We start from the raw sequence: 17,635 nt of genomic DNA on the forward strand, positions 1-17,635 counted from the left end.
AAAATTGATAACCCCCTAGACAGACTTACCAAAAAGAGAAAGGACCCCAGTAAATAAAACCACAAATGAGACATGAGAAATAACCAATACAACAGAAATATAATCCATTATGAGAAAATAGTCTGAAAAATCATATGCCAACAAATTGAACAATCTAGAAGACATATATTCCTAGAAACATAACATACCAAAACAGAAACAAGAAGAAGTAGAAAACTTCTGCAGACTGATAACCAGCAAAGAAATTGAATCAGTAATCAAAAACCTCCCAACACGCACAAGTGTAGGGCCCTAGGCGAATTCCTAGGCGAATTCTACCCAACATTTAAGTAAGAGTTTATACCTATTCTTCCCAAACTATTCCAAAAAATAGAAATGGAAGGAAAACTTCCAAACTCATTCTATGAGGCTAACATTACCCTGATTTCAAAACCAGACAAATAATACACTAAGAAAGAGAACTAGAGGCCAATATCCCTGATGAACATGGATGTAAAAATTCTCAATAAAATACTAGCAAATTGAATCCAATAGTACGTTCAAAGAAGCATTCTCCACAAACAAGTGGGATTTATGCCTCAGCTGCAAGGATGGTTCAATATTCACAAATCAATCAACATAATACACTATGTTAGTAAAAGAAAGGATAGCAACCATATGATCCTCTCAGTAGATGCAGAAAAAGCATTTGACAAAGTCCAATGTCCATTCATGATAAAAACCCTCAACAAAGTAGGGTTAAAGAAAGTACACCTCAACATCATAAAGGCCATGTATGAAAGATCCACAACTAATATTATCCTCAATGGGGGAAAACTGGGAGCTTTTCCTCTACTGGCAGGAACAAGAGAAGGACGTCCACTCTTACCATTATGATTTAACATAGTACTCCAAGTGATAGCCACAGCCATCAGACAATGCATCCAAATCAGAAAGGAAGAAGTTATTCACTCTGCAGATGACAGGATACTCTCTACAGAAAACCTAAAGGACACCAGTAAAAGAATGCTAGAAGTGAAACACGAATTCAGTAGACTCACAGAATGCAAAAATCCATTTACAGAAATCAGCTGCATACAGCAATAATGAGGCAGAAAGAGAAATTAAGGAACTGATCCCATTTACAAATGCACCTAATACCATAAGATATGTAAGAACAAACCTAACCAATGAGATAAAATATCTGTACTCTGAAAACTATAAAACACTGATTAAATAAATTTAAGAGGACACAAAGAAATGGAAAAACAGTTCATGCCCATGCATTCAAAGAATATTGTTAAAATGTTTTTGTTACTCAAAGCAATCTACATATTCCTATCTTAATACCACCAGCATTATTCACAGAGCTACAGTCTACCTTAAAATTCGTATGGAAGCACATAAGACCCCAAATAGCCAAAGTAATCTTGAAACAGAAAAGTAAAGCTGGAGGCATCACAATTCCTAACTTCAAACTGGATTACAAAGCAGAAGTGATCAAGACAGTATGGTACTGGCAAAAAACAGACACAGAGATCACTGGAACAGAAGAGAAAACCCAGAAATGGACCCATAACTATATGGTCAACTCATCTTTGACAAAGCAGGTAAGAATACCCAGTGGAAAAAACAGTCTCTTCAACAAATGGTACTAGGAAAACTGGACAGCAACATGCAGAAGAATGAAACTGGACCACTTTCTTACACCACAGACACACAAAAAAAATAAACTCAAAATGGATGAAAGACCTAAACATGCAACAGGGACGTTGGGACTACAACATAATAAAAAGCTTCCCCATAGTGAAGGAATCAACAAAACTAAAAGGTAACCTATGAATGGGAGAAGGTATGTTCAAATCACATATCTGATAAAGGGTTAGTATCCAAAATCTATTAAGAACTTATCAAACTCAACACCCAAAAAACAAATAATCCAATTAAAAACTGGGCAGAAAACATGAACAAACACTTCTCCAAAGAAGAAATCCCGATGGCTAACAGATACATGAAAAGATGCTCGACATCACTCATCATCAAGGAAACATGAATCAAAACTACGATGAGAAATCACCTCACACAAGTCAGAATGGCTACAATTAACAACACAGAAAACAACAGATGTTGGCAAGGATGTGGAGGAAGGGCAATTCTCTTACAGTGCTGGTGGGAATGCAAACTGGTGCAGCCATTCTGAAGAAAAGTATGAAGGTTCCTGAAAAAAGTTAAAAACACAACTACCCTACAATCCAGCAACTGCACCGCTACACGTTTACCCAAATTATACACAAAATACTAATTTGAAAGGATACACCTACCCTGATGTTTATCTCAACATTATCAACAATAGCCAAGTTATGGTAAGAGCCCAAATGTCCATGGACTGGCAAACAAAGAACATGTGGTATGTACATGTAGATAGACATACATATACATACACATACATACATGAAATGGAGTATTACCCAGCCACAGAAAAATAATGAAATCTTGCCAGTGTCCTTTGCAATGACAAGAAAGGAGCTAGAGAGTATTAGGCTAAGGAAATTTAGTCAGCCAGAAGACAACAAATATCCCACAATTTCACTCACATACGAAATTTAAGAAATGAAACAAATGAACAAGGGGGTGGGGTGGAAGAGGCCAACCAAGAAACAGAACAAACTGAGGGTTACTGCAGGGCAAGTACTTGGACAGGATGTCTTAAATAAGTGATGGGTATAAAGTAGGGCACTTGTGATGAGTACCAGGTGTTGTGCTAAGTGATGAGTCGCTAAATTCTACTCCTCAAACTAGTATTACACTGTATGTTAACTAGCTGGATTTTAATCAAAACTTGACAAAGGGGGGTGGGAGGGAGGGGCAAGTTGGTGATGGGCACTGAGGAGGGCACCTGTTGGGAGGAGCACTGGGTGTTGTCTGGAAACCAATTGGACAATAAATTTCATATTAAAAAAATAAATAATAAAATAAAAAATAAAAAGTACTTATAAAAAAATTAATTAAATAAATAATTAAACCAAAAAAATTGAGGAAAAACCAAAAGCTTATAGCAAAACCTTCAAACTGATTCTGTAATTCAAAATTCCTCACCTGAACCACAGAACACACGTAATTATTGTCATGTTACTATTTTCTGAATTCTCTCAAGAACGCAGTAGAAGAGTGTCTGATTCATTACATGGTGTGAATGCCTTAGGGTGGTGGTTCCCAAAATTCAGTGTATTAGGATCACATGGCAGAGTTGTTTGTTGAGACACAAGTTGCTGGGCCCCATTCCCACAGTTTGTAATTAAGTGGATCTGAGGTGGAGCCCCTGAATTTGCATTCTGACAAGTTCCAAAGCATACCGATTCTGTCTGGGAACCACACTATGAGAACCAATACTTCAGTGCATTAGCACTTAATTCTCCAGCAAAAACTGGGGGGGAAAATGCTTCTTTAATGTGAGGAAATGAAATTACATTCATTTTATCTTCTAAAATATACTAGGAAGAATGACATGTGATAGCTCTAAGTGTTTAAGGATCAACAATTTTAGGTGGTAAGGCAGATGTGGTCTAGCTCTGCAACATTTAGGATGTAAAAGAGTATTTGAATAAATATTTATAATAGCTTACCCTTGGAATAATTAATAGCCAAATATAGGTAAATTCCTGTACTCCAAATTCATTTTAGGGAAATAATACAAACCATGGCATACTGTTTATATCACTAAAATGGATTCTTATTTACATCCTCTCATTTTAAAACTAACCAACAGAGATTGAGCCATAATTTATTGTGTTTGTGATCACCTTCTATCCGAAATAGGAGGCATTCTTCTGTTTTAAGTGTCAATAACCCTATTACCAGTACCTCATATTCCTCAAAGTCCGTCTATTCAAACTACTCTTCATAGATTATTTAACATCAGTCAAGCAATGAGTTACTGTAGTCATAACTTATTTCATGGGGTATTTTCTGACAAGAATAATACCTAATATTCAGTAAGTATTTAATCCATTAATATGCAATGAAAGCCAGGAAAACTTATATGGGCCCCAAAACATTTTTAGAACATGAAAAACAAAAAGGTAATCCGGATCATCTAAACATGAATGAATTATGTGAGATTCTAAAACAAGTTATTTTGTTAATTGAAATTTTCAAGGTATCAGTATAGCTGTGCAGCAAATTTATCACACAAGCCTAAAACGGCTGTCCTTACTTTTCCACCTCAATATGGGAAATTGGCTCTTGCAGTATTCTCACTGAACAGTTAACCACTAAGTATGGCTCACTGTGCTCAGACTATCTGCATAAACAATATGGTTGAGGTTGGACAGCTACCTTCTTTCTGGGAATCTGGAATTTTTATACATGCTAAGGCAGAGGATCCCTATATGACCAACCCCAATAAATACCTTGGACACTAAGTCTCTGATGGTCTTCCCTGAGAAGAACCATCACACACATGTTGCTAAATTTTCATTGCTGGTGCGAGGAAGGGAGTGCTCTGTGTGACCCTTCAGGGGAAGGTGAGAACTTCAGAGTACACATGTATACTTCCAGACTCTGCATGTGTTTCTCATATGACCCAGCTGTGAATCGTCCGTACTTCACTGTTGTCCATTTTAACCATGAGCCCAGCTATACACGGAATCACCCAAGTTCTTCCAGCAAATCTCCAAATAGACGAGCGTTCTTACAGACCCCCAACACAGCGGTTTTCAGAAACCCTGATTCTTACCTGCTGATATGCTTCATAGATCACATCAAATAGAAAAGCCTGTGGCATTTCACTTGCTCTGTGTCTGGCACGTTCTAGTGAATGGTCTAAGCAACCATCAGCAGATGGACTGATTACAGTAGATACAAGAGGTCGAATTGCTCCTGCTGCCTGAAAAACAGAGATCAAATTAACATTTGTTTCACCTAGAGCATATTTCACAATCAAACTCTCAACTTCCTCTCTTATTTTTCAGAGGTTCTATTTCTAATTTTAACAAGCAACCTCAAGAAAATATTTGAACAAGTGTTAATTTGGTTAATAAAACAGTATTTCACATCAAAAAATCTATTTCTTAATATTACAGTTCCAAGTAAGAGGTACAGATACTCTTTTCCATTGTAAGTTCGTATTTGTTTTTTATCACTAGCCATGTAAGTCTTATACTAGATCAGAATGGTAAGATACAAGTGGCTGTTCCATGAACGAGAGAGGGAGAAGAATTAATGGGGAAAAACTAGAGAAGAATGACACATCATTATTTCTTAGCGGGCTTTCAAAAGATTTACCTTAAACACAGATAATTAAGGAAAGAGACCTATCTCCTAAGAAGGACAAAATGAGACTCAACCTGAATAACAATGAATTTATGCCATACTCTAATTCCTGTAAAAAAAAAAAAAAATTCCCTTCAAACTATCCCAGTGCAATGTGCCCTCATGTAAAGCAGCCATTGATTTCAATAGCTCTAATTAAACTGTCTCATTTATAGATGCATTTAAACATTACAAAAAGACACCTTCATATCTGACAATTTGTCCCCTTTATCTTTAAAAGTGTTTCATCGTAGTCTTGAAAGTCATTCCCAGACAACTGCTTTGGAGAAGTTGCTTTAAAATATAGTTCCTATGGTAGGCCATTAACCAAACGTCCTCCGCAAGTTCCTATCTTCCACCTGACTAATACACAGATACTGCAGGCCATCAAATTGATACACCAACAAATTTGGACTTGAGAAGACTAGTATTTGTGCAAGATAAATAGTCCATAAACTGGCTTATAAAATCCAAGAGACTGGCTGAAAATAAAAGCTAATGTGTGAGCCAAGTAGACAGTTTATAAACTGTCACAATTCCCAGAGACTTAAGTAGAAATTTGGAACTTTGGAATAAAAGCAAAAATGAGCACATTGCCAGGGCTGACAGGAAGGCAGTAATGTCCAAGTAGGTGCAAGTTCAGTAAGGAGCAAACCCAAGTCCTCAAGCCCAACACCTGTCAGTAAAGGTTAGAAGGCAAGAGAAACACATACACGTGTGTGAGCACACACACAACTTTTTACAGGAAAAGTTCTATTTACGTTCCAACTATGGACAAATAATCTTCTATACCAGGCCATGAAGCAAAAATTCTATTTAATATACAACATGAAACACAAAGCGTGAGCAAGAGGACCTCACCAGATTCTCTCTCCAGCCAAAGTAGTGAAAGTATTTTACTGCAACCATTTAAAGTCTTTGAAGGGCATGCAGCAAATGAAACATTTTTTTTAAGAAAATCAACTAAATCTTGCTAAAAAGAGAGAGCTTTTGGTACTCAAGGCAAGATCTATTTCTTCCTTAATAATCCACCCAGCTTAGTGTGACTGAAGTTCCACTCGGAGTGGTATGGATGAAAAGATGGGGCTCCCTCTCCCACTACCTCCCAGAAGGAAGGCAGAGTGTTAGAACTTCCCATCCCATTCAGCCCCAGGTCATAGAGGCTAAATTAAGGAAACTGCTGACAAGAGATTGCCCGACTCCCTTCCAACCACATAGCCACAACTTGTGAATGGATTATCTACCCCAGGCACAGTAGGTAGACAATAAATATTGGGCCCTGAAAACCCTTAACCCCCAATCTCACTTAGGGCAGAGTTTTCATACCAGAAGAATAACAAGAGTCTTTGAATGTCTCCATGCACCAACTTACTTGTGAAACAGAAGATTCACTTAGAGAAACAAGACATCATGCCCCCCACCCCCTACTCAAGTAGCAGTACAGGGATTTTTCATGGGACAGACAGGCTTTAAGAACAGAGCTATCAATCTCTCCCAAAAGGGAACTCACCTTATATGGAACTGACTGTGAGCAAGTTTAAACCTTAGTGCACTCTCAAAAAAAAAAAAAAAAAAACCAAAAAAAAAAAAAAAACAAAGACTATCATCACACTAAGCTATTTAGACTGGGGTGGTAGCTACAAGACAGAAAAAAGCTAAATTGTTGGCAAGCTAGTTTACCAGGGACACCTTGGAAAGAGCCAGGTAACAGCAGCTGGCATGAAATCACAGCAAACTTCCAACACTGGCCTCAAAAACTACCATTGCAGAGGAGGCAAAGTGTAACTGAATCACACTGTAGAACATTTTATAACTCAGGCATTGTCAAGCGAGGGAAGGAAAGACAAAGAAATAGAGGAAGAAATAAGGAAGAAAAGAAAAAAGAAAGCAATTTGCAGGCAATGAATAGACTTTATCAGTTGGGTGTGATATCAGAGACAGACAGTAAGAGATTACAAAACAAAGACAAAAAGAATCCTACTAAAACCACTGTCATTCCAGGGTGAGTATATCCATACCCAAGATTGCATCCTCTGTGAAGTGATTTCAGAGACTTCACCTGGTATGGGGGGAGGGGGAGGGGAACATCACTGAAATAGACCAGCAAAGTCACATACAACAGCAACAATAAGCCCTGAGGAAATGGGAGGGAGACCATCACCACCTAGAACTGATAAATTATCTCAAGGTCCACCAACCAATGACTGGATAAAGGAAATGTGGTATACACATCCACAAGAAAATATTTTTCAGCCTTAAGGAAAGGAAATTTCTATTTCTAGCAACATGGATGGACCCTCAAGAGCAATATGCTAAGCGAAGCAGGTTGGAAAAAGACCAATACATACGAAAAGACCAATCTCACCTACACATATAACCTAAAAAAAAAAAAAAAAAAGCCTCAAAGACACGTAAGATTAGTGGTGGCCAGAAGTGGGGGTACAGAAGGGCAAAACAGGTGAAGGCAGTCAAAAGGTATATCCAGTGACAAAATAAGAACTAGAGGTGTAATGTACAGCATGGACTACAGCATCAAGTTGCTGAGAAATCTTAAAAATCCTAAGGATTCTGTAACCATGTGTGCTGACAGATGTTTACATTGCGAAATTATCACCAAAATAAAGTTAACAAATTTGAAACATTATCTTTTACCCCTGAAACTTATGTTGTACATCAATTATACCTCAAAAAAAAACAAAAACAAAAACAAAGACAAAATCTGTCAATAAATTTTAAATGTGAGAATTTCAAAAATGTGGAAGGTGAACATACTAAGAATGAATGCAAGAAGAAATTAGGAAAACAGAAGACACAATGAGATGAAAAGATATAATACGAAACAGAGCATGCAGGAGAAGCAATCCAAAGAGGGAAATTTATAGTGTATGTCTATACATAAAGAGATATTCTCAAGTCAAAAATGTTCTACCTGAAGACTTAACACTTCTAAAGTTTTTTCGGGAAAAAAAACTTAAACTAAGTATAAGTAGTAAATAGAGACTAGGGAAGAAATAAATGAAATAGAAAGTAGTAAAATAGAAAAAAAAATCAATATCCAAAGTTAGTTCTTTGAAAGGATAAAGAGGATTGACACATCTTTTGCTAGACAAACCAAGGGAGAGGGAAGATTCTAATTAATCAGGAATCAAACAATGACATTCTACCAACCTTACAGAAGAAATATAAAACTATGAACAAGTATATTTCAGCAAAACAGATGAAATTTCAGTTTTCTAGAAAGACATCAACTACAAAAACAGATTCAATAACAATTTTTTTTCCAATATATGAAATTTATTGTCAAATTGGTTTCCATACAACACCCAGTGCTCATCCCAAAAGGTGCCCTCCTCAATACCCATCACCCACCCTCCCCTCCCTCCCACCCCCCATCAACCCTCAGTTAATAACAAACAATTTAAATAGACCTGTACAATTAAGAAAGCTGAATTAGAATTTTAATTTCTCACAAAGAAAAGCCCAGGAGGCTTCACTGGTTATACAAAAAATCTTGAATACCCATTCCTCACATTATTCCAAAAAGTGACATAGGAGAGAATGCTTCCTAACTCACTCTGTAAGATGAGTATTGCCAAAACTAGACAAAAGACATCACAAAAAAGAATGACAGACCAAAACCCCTGATGAATTCAGATGCCTAAATCTTCAACCAAATACTAACAACCAAATTTGGCAACCAAATGGGATTTATCCCATGAATGAAAAATTGATTCAATATACCAAAATATCAATGTCATATATCATATTAATTAAGGTCAAAAAAAATAATAAACACCAACATGTCAACATATGCAGAAATAGTATCTGACAAAATGCAACACTCCTTTGTGAAAAAACCATGCAACAAATTAGGAACAGAACTTCCTCTAGCCAAAAAACGGCAACTGTGAAAAACCAATAGGTAACATCGTATTTGATAAAAACTCTGGATTTTCTCTTTAGCATCAGGAACAAAAATATATCCACTGTCACCACTTCTGTTAAATGTTGTACTGAAAGTTCTCGTCAGGAAAATTAGACAAGAAAATCCAATAAAAAGCATCCAGAAAGAGTGAAACTATCTCCATTTGCAGACAGTATTCCACAGAAAATCTGGATGAATTCCCTATAAAACTAGGAATAGACATATTTGGCAAGAAAGCAGAGGACAAGATCAACATTAAAGAATCACTTCTATCTCTATCTATACTAGCAATAAACCATCAAAAACAAATACTTAATGTTTAACAAAGGAAGTTAAAATTTATCTTCTGAGAACTACAAAAAAATTTCCCAAGCTCCTATGTAAAAGCCAGTGTCTGAACCTATCCACTGGCACCCATCCCTTTCTCAAGTCTTTCACCAACAGTGTGCCTTCTATCCTGCTTCATCAATTTTTGTTCCTTTACTGTCAACTATCTTCAGTAGCATCCAAGCAATCTTTGACATCTCCCGTCAAGTAAGTCTTTCTTTGATCACACCTATCTTCCAACTATAACCAAATTACTCCTAGTGAGGTTCAAACAAAACTCCATTAAAGTAATTATCTGTATTCCTTAGAATCTGCAATGTCTGTCTCTTCTCCTGTTCTCTGCAATCGACTTCAAGGAGGATTCTATCTCCCCCAATCCACAAAAATACATTTACAAACATCACCCATGACCCCCACGTGGCCAAATCCAATGGGTATCTCTGTCTTCAAGGGCATCTGTTCTCCTGGCTTTCAGAAAACCTTCTCAATCATCTCACAAGCAGAGACCTCAGAGGTCTCTAGCTACCCTCATTCCGTGACTTCATCAAGTCACAACATTTCACATACTATCTACATGAGAACTTCCAAAACTATACCTCCATCCTCAAACAATCTCTTCAATTCCAGACTTTCAATATCTGAATACCCTATTTAACTTCTCAGATCAAGAGCTACCCCTCAACTTTAACACACTGAGATCAGTTTTGGTTTCACATATACCACACAGTCCATGTCTGCTTTTCCATACACTTCCCATCTTCATAAAAGTCAACTCTATTCTTCTAGTTATTGTCAAAAACCTTGATCATCATTAATTTATCTCCTCTCATACTCCATTTGAATCAAATCCATGAGCAAGCCCATCACCTTCAAAATATACCATTTCAGCACAGTTTTCACTTTCTGCACCACCACAATCTGAACCCAGCACCCATTCTCCCTCCCTCAGATCTCATACAGAAAACGAAGATCATAAGAGAAGACATTAGTATTTTTTTTTTAATTTTTTTTTAACGTTTATTTATTTTTGGGACAGAGAGAGACAGAGCATGAATGGGGGAGGGGCAGAGAGAGAGGGAGACACAGAATTGGAAACAGGCTCCAGGCTCTGAGCCATCAGCCCAGAGCCTGACGCGGGGCTCGAACTCACGGACCGCGAGATGGTGACCTGGCTGAAGTCGGACGCTTAACCGACTGCGCCACCCAGGCGCCCCAAGACATTAGTATTTTTAACTACATTAAAACAAACTGGAAGAAAATGATTACAAGGCATATAATTGGCAGAATATTTGTGTGCCTAATATATAAGTAATTTCTAGAAATTGCTTTTTACTTAAAAAAATAAAAGTAGGGACAAAAGACTTTCATGGGCAATTCAATGAGAACTCATAAATCCTGTAAATACTGGGGAAAAAATGCCAAACCTATTAACAAAATACCAAATTAAACCACGAAGAGAAAGCATTTGCCACTAACTGGATTAGAAAAAAAGACCATTAACAATATTAAATGGTAAGGATATGGCTCTAGCTCAAACTCTTTTTATACCCTAGTGAGTAGAATTTATCCAAGTTCGGTAAGTAATTGAGCATCATCTGGTAAAGCTGGTGACATGCATATATCTTGACTGTAATGAAATCCTTGGGTCATGTGCTTAAGACATTAATAGTAATGTTCATGCTAGCAATGCTTGCATTGGCAAAAATTAAAGAAAACATAAGTTCATCAACTACAAATAGATGAACTGTGATATAAAACAGTGATCATGAACATGTGATAGCTGCACAGATTCACATAAATACAATTCCCTAAATGTATTTGGGGGGGGAAAAAGTGCTGTCAAAATAAGCAAAAGTTCAATCATACAAATAATTATTTTTTTACAGGGATATGAAAAATCATACAAACCTACAATGCCCTTTAGGAATACATCCGACAAAAATGAAAACAAAAAACAAAACAAGAAAATAAAAACAAATTTCAGGATAATGTTTATCCATGTGGGGGAAATAACTAAGATCAGGGCAGGGATATGGTTTAAAAGTGACCAGTAATGTTCAGGGTGGTAGATACCTAAGTGTCTAAAGTGCTTTTCAAATTCTCCCTTTTTAATTTCTAACAGTACATTTGTGGACTCTCATTCTGACTACTAAAAACTTCTGAAGAGAAAAAATAACATCCATATCTGGGATGTAATTATGGTAGGACCGGGATACTCCAAGACTCAGTAAGGTTTAACTGGAAGCCTAGAGATCAGCTGTATAGTAGCACAATAGGAAGACCATTTAAAGCACAAAGTGACTACTGGTTTACTGAATAAAATACCCATAAAAAGGATAACATGTGGAAAAAAACTACCACTCACTCAACTATCTGGTTTAAACAAAGATGCTAATCCTGACAGGCATGCACTCCATAGCTGTTTCCATAGAAAGGGATGTTTGTTCAGAAACCTAACTCCTCATTTATGTGAATCTTTTCCGAAATGTAAAGTATCAAAATTAAGACACAAGTATGAACAAGGTCAGTTAGGTGCCTCTAAAATAGAGCTATTTGGGTAGTTTGTTACATGAAGCATAATTCCCAAGTTATCAACTACACTGCCTCATTGGGAATTAGCCTAATAAGCCCTGAATGGAAGCTTAACAGCTCAGCACCACAGTGATTACTTGCCTCTCACGCTAATCTATCCAAGTATTTCCACAAGTCAATGCATGGAAATCACAGATACAAATCACACAATGTGGAAAAATGAACCCCACCTCTTCTGTTTACTTTTAGAAGCAAAATTCAACAATACTTATCCATACACAGAGCAGGTGCTGACATGCATTCCTACTCGCCTATCTTCATTCAGGCTAATTATGACAACATACTATAGAAATCCTGACTATATAATTACAATTTCATTTAGCTGAGTTGTCTCTATTCTGAGACTACTTAATGAATGTTTACACAATCACATCTTCAAAGCTAATCATTGGGCATTATGAGATTGTATTTCATATTTTGATAATACAATAACTCCAATATCCTTTCATAAAAATAATTTATTCAATACAGAAATACCAGTATTTTAGAAAAACTTATCCAAATTTCTCTATCACTCTATGTACCCCTAAAAAAAGGATATGTAGCATGAAGAAATAAAGCCCCCATTTGATATACTCAACTTTAATTCCTGAAAATTAAAGCAGTACCATTTAACTTACATGTAATTTGATCAAAAGTATTCTGCTTGGATGTCCTGGGTGTTTAATAAGCCTTACTACATTTTAATCCCTAGGTATACCACCACCCCTTGATCTGCCTCCTTCTCCAACTTGATTTAGAGGTAATACATAAAATATACAGGAGTCACAGTTTTAGCTAAAGAAAACAAAAGCTTTTCACACAGTAGCCTTTTCACCATCAGTAACACATCAAGTTTTACCTCATTCCATAGTCAGGGAATAATTCACTACCTGCCCTGGGCACTTCAACTTTGTTAAAATAAGCCTCAACTTTGCCACTAAATACTCAGAAATCAGGCTTTCTCACATATCAAACTGCTTCTTTTAGACCCAGGTCTTAATACCAATGTTTCCCTCCAGTAAGATACAGAATCCAATGGCCCGGGAGCGCTTATTACCTGACCCCCCACCCAACACTGAATGAACTCTGACCTTCAATGCACTTGATCATGATCAAAACTAACCAATAGAGATCTAGTACAATTTACTGTTAGCCATGGTCAATTCTACCTAAGATTCTTTGTTTGGAAAATAACATCTGTCGAGTCATTTAGCTCTTTAATAACAAGCCCAAAATACTTTGCATAAATATCCAATACTGGATAGTCAAACAGTTTATTTTTCCTGATACACACATATTAGCTTTTACTTCTCAAGTTTTCCTTAATCGTTACTGAGTACAGTCCTGCTGTAAAATACAAAGATTGCCCCCCCGCAAACACACACACCGCCCCCCCACCCCCGTCAGAATTTCTGTTTATTAGGTTACACTATTTCTCTTCAGAAAGGGACTCAACATATTTTCTAACTAATGATGCTAACCATCCTACAGGGCATGAGATAGCTCCCCCCCAACAGAAAGTACCTTACGAAAACATGAAAGATTGTGCCAAGTTTGAGAAATGCTGTGCCACTTCAGTAATCAGATACACAAAGAAACTCAGGTCTGGAAGTCTACTCTCAGATACAAAAATACCTGTTGCCTTAAATACTGGAGAAACAACCCAATATAGTAAGTGTAGGGTATTTTTTATTAGGTAAGCAGTAAGATGTACCTAAGGGTCAGGAGTTGATAAGATCACAAGCAGTTAAAATTCTTTAGGTAATTAATATTAACATGGGTAGGTCTGCCAAATTCTGGAAAGCAATTCAGTGTCTGAAAAGGATGCTGAGGTCTGGGAGGGCAGGAGCATTTTAGAAGAGACGATGAGGTCTACTGTCAGGGAATGGCAAAGAAAAATTAAAGCATTCACAAGTACATGTGTCGTATTACCCCTTGGCTCACATCATCCAATCAGGTCCAGCCAATCCAGTTCCTTAAACTCTTCCCCTGGCCCCCAACCTCTACTTCTTTCTCTATTTCAGTCTGCTTAAATAGACTTTGACCACTTCGCTAGATCATTACATAGATCCCAAACTAATTTCAGTCCCCTCAACCTCCTGTACTCCATCTATCTAACCAGGGAGACAGACATCTTTCTAAACTTCAAGTCTTAGGTTTTTTCCCTTGGATGGGGGGAGGGGGAGATTTAATGGTTCCCCCCTGGTCTCCAAAAGCTAATTCAAGGAAAGAAATCAAGGAAGATTAACGAGTTCAAACCTACAGATTATTCCAGAGATGCTAAAAAAGGCAAATTTAAATGGTTCTGTTCAGTTGGAAGCTTAACATACCAGGTCTGCAATTATAGCAGAGAAGCTATAGCATGAGAGATTTCAGAGTAAATATGTCAATTTGGAGTTAAAACGGGTACATGCAAATGCTTTGTACCACGTCAAATAATCATCTCACAAATTTGCATGTTGTAGGATTCTTTTTATACAGTACTCTGGAAGAGACAAAAACAAAGGGACTGAGCACCTATCAAGAATTGACCTGGATTAGGAAGAGAGCAAGGGTCTGAGTACCAGGCAGCAGCAGGAGGGAATTCTTTGGCGTGTTACAAAGTTCTGTTGCGATTGTAATCATCTATACAGGTATAAACACTCAGACTGTATACCCTCCCAAAAGTGAATTTTACTGTGTAACAGGTTTTCAATTAAGTAATGTGAGCATGATTTTGATTGCTCAGAAGTACTTTGTTCAGTTATAAAAGAAGTTAAAGGAAACATTTCGAGTATGGGAAGATGTATCTGGAAAGAGTGGTCAAAAAAAAAAACAGCAAAGATTGCAGTCACAGAAGACAAAGCAGAGAGAGCTGCAGAAGGAAGGTCTGGTTAACGCTGTCAATTTAGCTAAGACACTCTGTATAGGCTGCTTTGGTATAATATGATTCTTTCTAATGTCAGCCACCTGGACTTAGCACAACCCCCACAGCTCACAACCAGAATGCCCTTATTTTAGACACCAGACCCAAGTGGGATCCCCACATCACCAGCTCTGCTGACCTACTGGCTGCAAACCCAGAAGGTTCTCACAACCTCCAATGAAGTTTACCCAAAACTCCTAGAACTCAGGAAAATGATTAGAACTACATTTTGACAATGATTATTTATGATCACATGTGTATGACCAGAGATATGTATCAGACCAGATAAACTTAGAGAAACATGGGGTGAGGGCCTGCGAGTTCAGAACACAGCTTCTGCAGTGCCCTCTCCCCATGCAACCAGCACATCGCTGCTCAACCAGGTCGCTCCCCTGAGCTTCAGTGCCCAGGGTCTTCATTGGGATATCATTTTGTCAGTGTGAGTCATTGACCATGTGGTTCAACTCAGTCTCCAGCCCAATTACTCTCCCCCAGAGGTTGGGCTGGTTCAAAGTCTCAAACCTCCAAATGCCATTGGTAATGAGACACCATTAGTATTTCTGACAACCAGCCCAGATCCTGAGTGATCTCATTAGCATCATCTCAGGGGAGAAGGAAGGGGATCATGAAAAACAAAAACCCTCCTCTATTCAGAAATTCTAAATACTTCAATTCTTCCTTCAAGGAACCAGGTATAAAAGCCAGTCATCTTACTTATTTTATAACAGACTAAAACTGCACATATAGTTTGGGAGCTGAAAAATTACAGGTGATTTTGGACAGAGTAGTCAGAGGAGAAGAAGCCAGATCACTGTGCACTGAGGAGTCAACTTTTGCACTGAGGAGGTGCAAAAGAAGGAGCAATAAATGTGACCTGTTACTGTCAGAACTTTGACAAGGGAGGAGAAGATAAAACATGATTAGAGATCCAAGAACACAGGGCTTTAATATGTGCAAGTAACTATGGAAATGTCTTCTCTCAGGAACACATTTTGAGGAGGTTGCCTTTCTGATGCACTATCATTTTCAAATTCATGTTATTACTGGCAGTTTTGTGCATATAACAGCTAGCTTATTAGTCCTAAAATGACTCTCTCACATTTCTATGTTCCAACTTATTTTACCCTGTCCAACATCTCCCTTATAACAATGTCCTCGTTACTACTTTTCCATCTCTGGACTTTTAATTATGCAGAAATATAAAAATAATTTATACTTAGTAAAAAACCTTTTTTTTTAATTTTTAACGTTTATTTATTGCTGAGAGACAGAGCACAAGCACCACCAGGGAGAGAGGGAGACACAGAATCCAAAGCAGGCTCCAGGCGCCGAGCTGTCAGCACAGAGCCTGACGCGGGGCTCGAACTCACGAACCCTGAGATCATGACCTGAGCTGAAGTCAGACGCTCAACCAACTGAGTCACCCAGGTGCCCCAGTAAAAAACTTCTAATTTCAGGACTATGGCTGACAAATTATCTTGCAAAACCTTTTGCAATGTAAAAAAAGTTCAGGAGAAAATGTTATTAATAGCTTTTTTTCCCCGGTGTGACTCTTAAGGTTATTTGTTTTTAGTAATTTTTTAGGGGTGCCTGGGTGGTTCAGTTGGTTAAGCAGCAAAGTAGCCAACTCTTGGTTTCAGCTCAGGTCATGAACTCACAGTCATGAGATCGGGCCCCACATCTGGCTCCATACTGAGCATGGAGCCTGCCTTGAAATTCCGTCTCCTCTTCTCTCTAGGCTCCTCCCCTTCTCTCTCCCTCTCTCTCTCAAAATAAATAAATAAACTTTAAAAAATCATTATTTTAGAACCGTGACTCATGAGATAACTACCTAGGACTAACATCACATACAGAATCCAAGGAAGACAGTGGAGATGCGTTGGGTTATTAAGAGGATTTAGTATAAACAAATGACACAGAATGAGGAATTCTGTCCTGAGACTATGCTACCTAGTCCGCAAGAACTGTGGTCCTCACATTAAGATCCAGGTAACCATTTAAAAGGTAAGCTGGATAAAGCACAATAACCAGTGCGTTAAGATTATACAAAATTGTCTGTATCCTAGCTTGTATTCTGATGGGGAGGGGAACCTTCCCTGAGAGGCCCTAACTGTCATCTAGACTTAATGGGAGTTCAGAGTTTGGTTTAACATGACCATAAGGTGGATAAAACCTCAAGCCAAAAATTAACATAATGGGAATCCAAAATGGTAAAACCCTCAGAATCCCTGGCAGAACACAAATCTGCTTCAAAAACACATCTTCATCCCATGCCCAAAGGATTCCTACTGATAAAGTCCTGCCAAACATGGGACTACAATACAAACTGCTCAACAGAGGAAGAAACAAATCTTGAATAAAAGTGGAGAAATGAAGAAGTTAAGAACTATGAAGAATTAGCTACAATAAATTAAATATTTATATTTAAGTACTGAAAGAATATAAAATCGTGAAAAAAAGGGGGGGGAAGGCAATGACAGCTGAAAAGGACCAAATCAAACTCCTAGGAAGTCAAATTTTGATTGTGACAATACTTCAACAAGAGATTATATTAGGACTAATATAAATGAAAACCAAGGCTACTCAGAAAACACCACCCCCCCCCACATACACGC

At 37.7% G+C, this 17,635-nt stretch overlaps 1 protein-coding gene across 2 annotated transcripts in view; it reads right to left on the reverse strand.

The window, feature by feature from the left end:
• The window catches only part of CRPPA (CDP-L-ribitol pyrophosphorylase A), a 332,720-nt gene that overhangs the window by 287,332 nt on the left and 27,753 nt on the right, over positions 1-17,635 (reverse strand). For both annotated transcript variants that reach the window (XR_007150469.1, XM_047850755.1), the window contains exon 3: positions 4,715-4,864. Coding sequence is in view for 1 of the 2 variants with exons in the window: in XM_047850755.1 (XP_047706711.1) it covers positions 4,715-4,864 (150 nt within the window). In the remaining variant the exon portion in view is untranslated. The remainder of the gene's footprint in view (positions 1-4,714; positions 4,865-17,635) is intronic.

This window comes from Prionailurus viverrinus, chromosome A2 (genome assembly GCF_022837055.1).
Source record: "Prionailurus viverrinus isolate Anna chromosome A2, UM_Priviv_1.0, whole genome shotgun sequence".
Classification (NCBI taxonomy): Eukaryota; Metazoa; Chordata; class Mammalia; order Carnivora; family Felidae; genus Prionailurus; species Prionailurus viverrinus.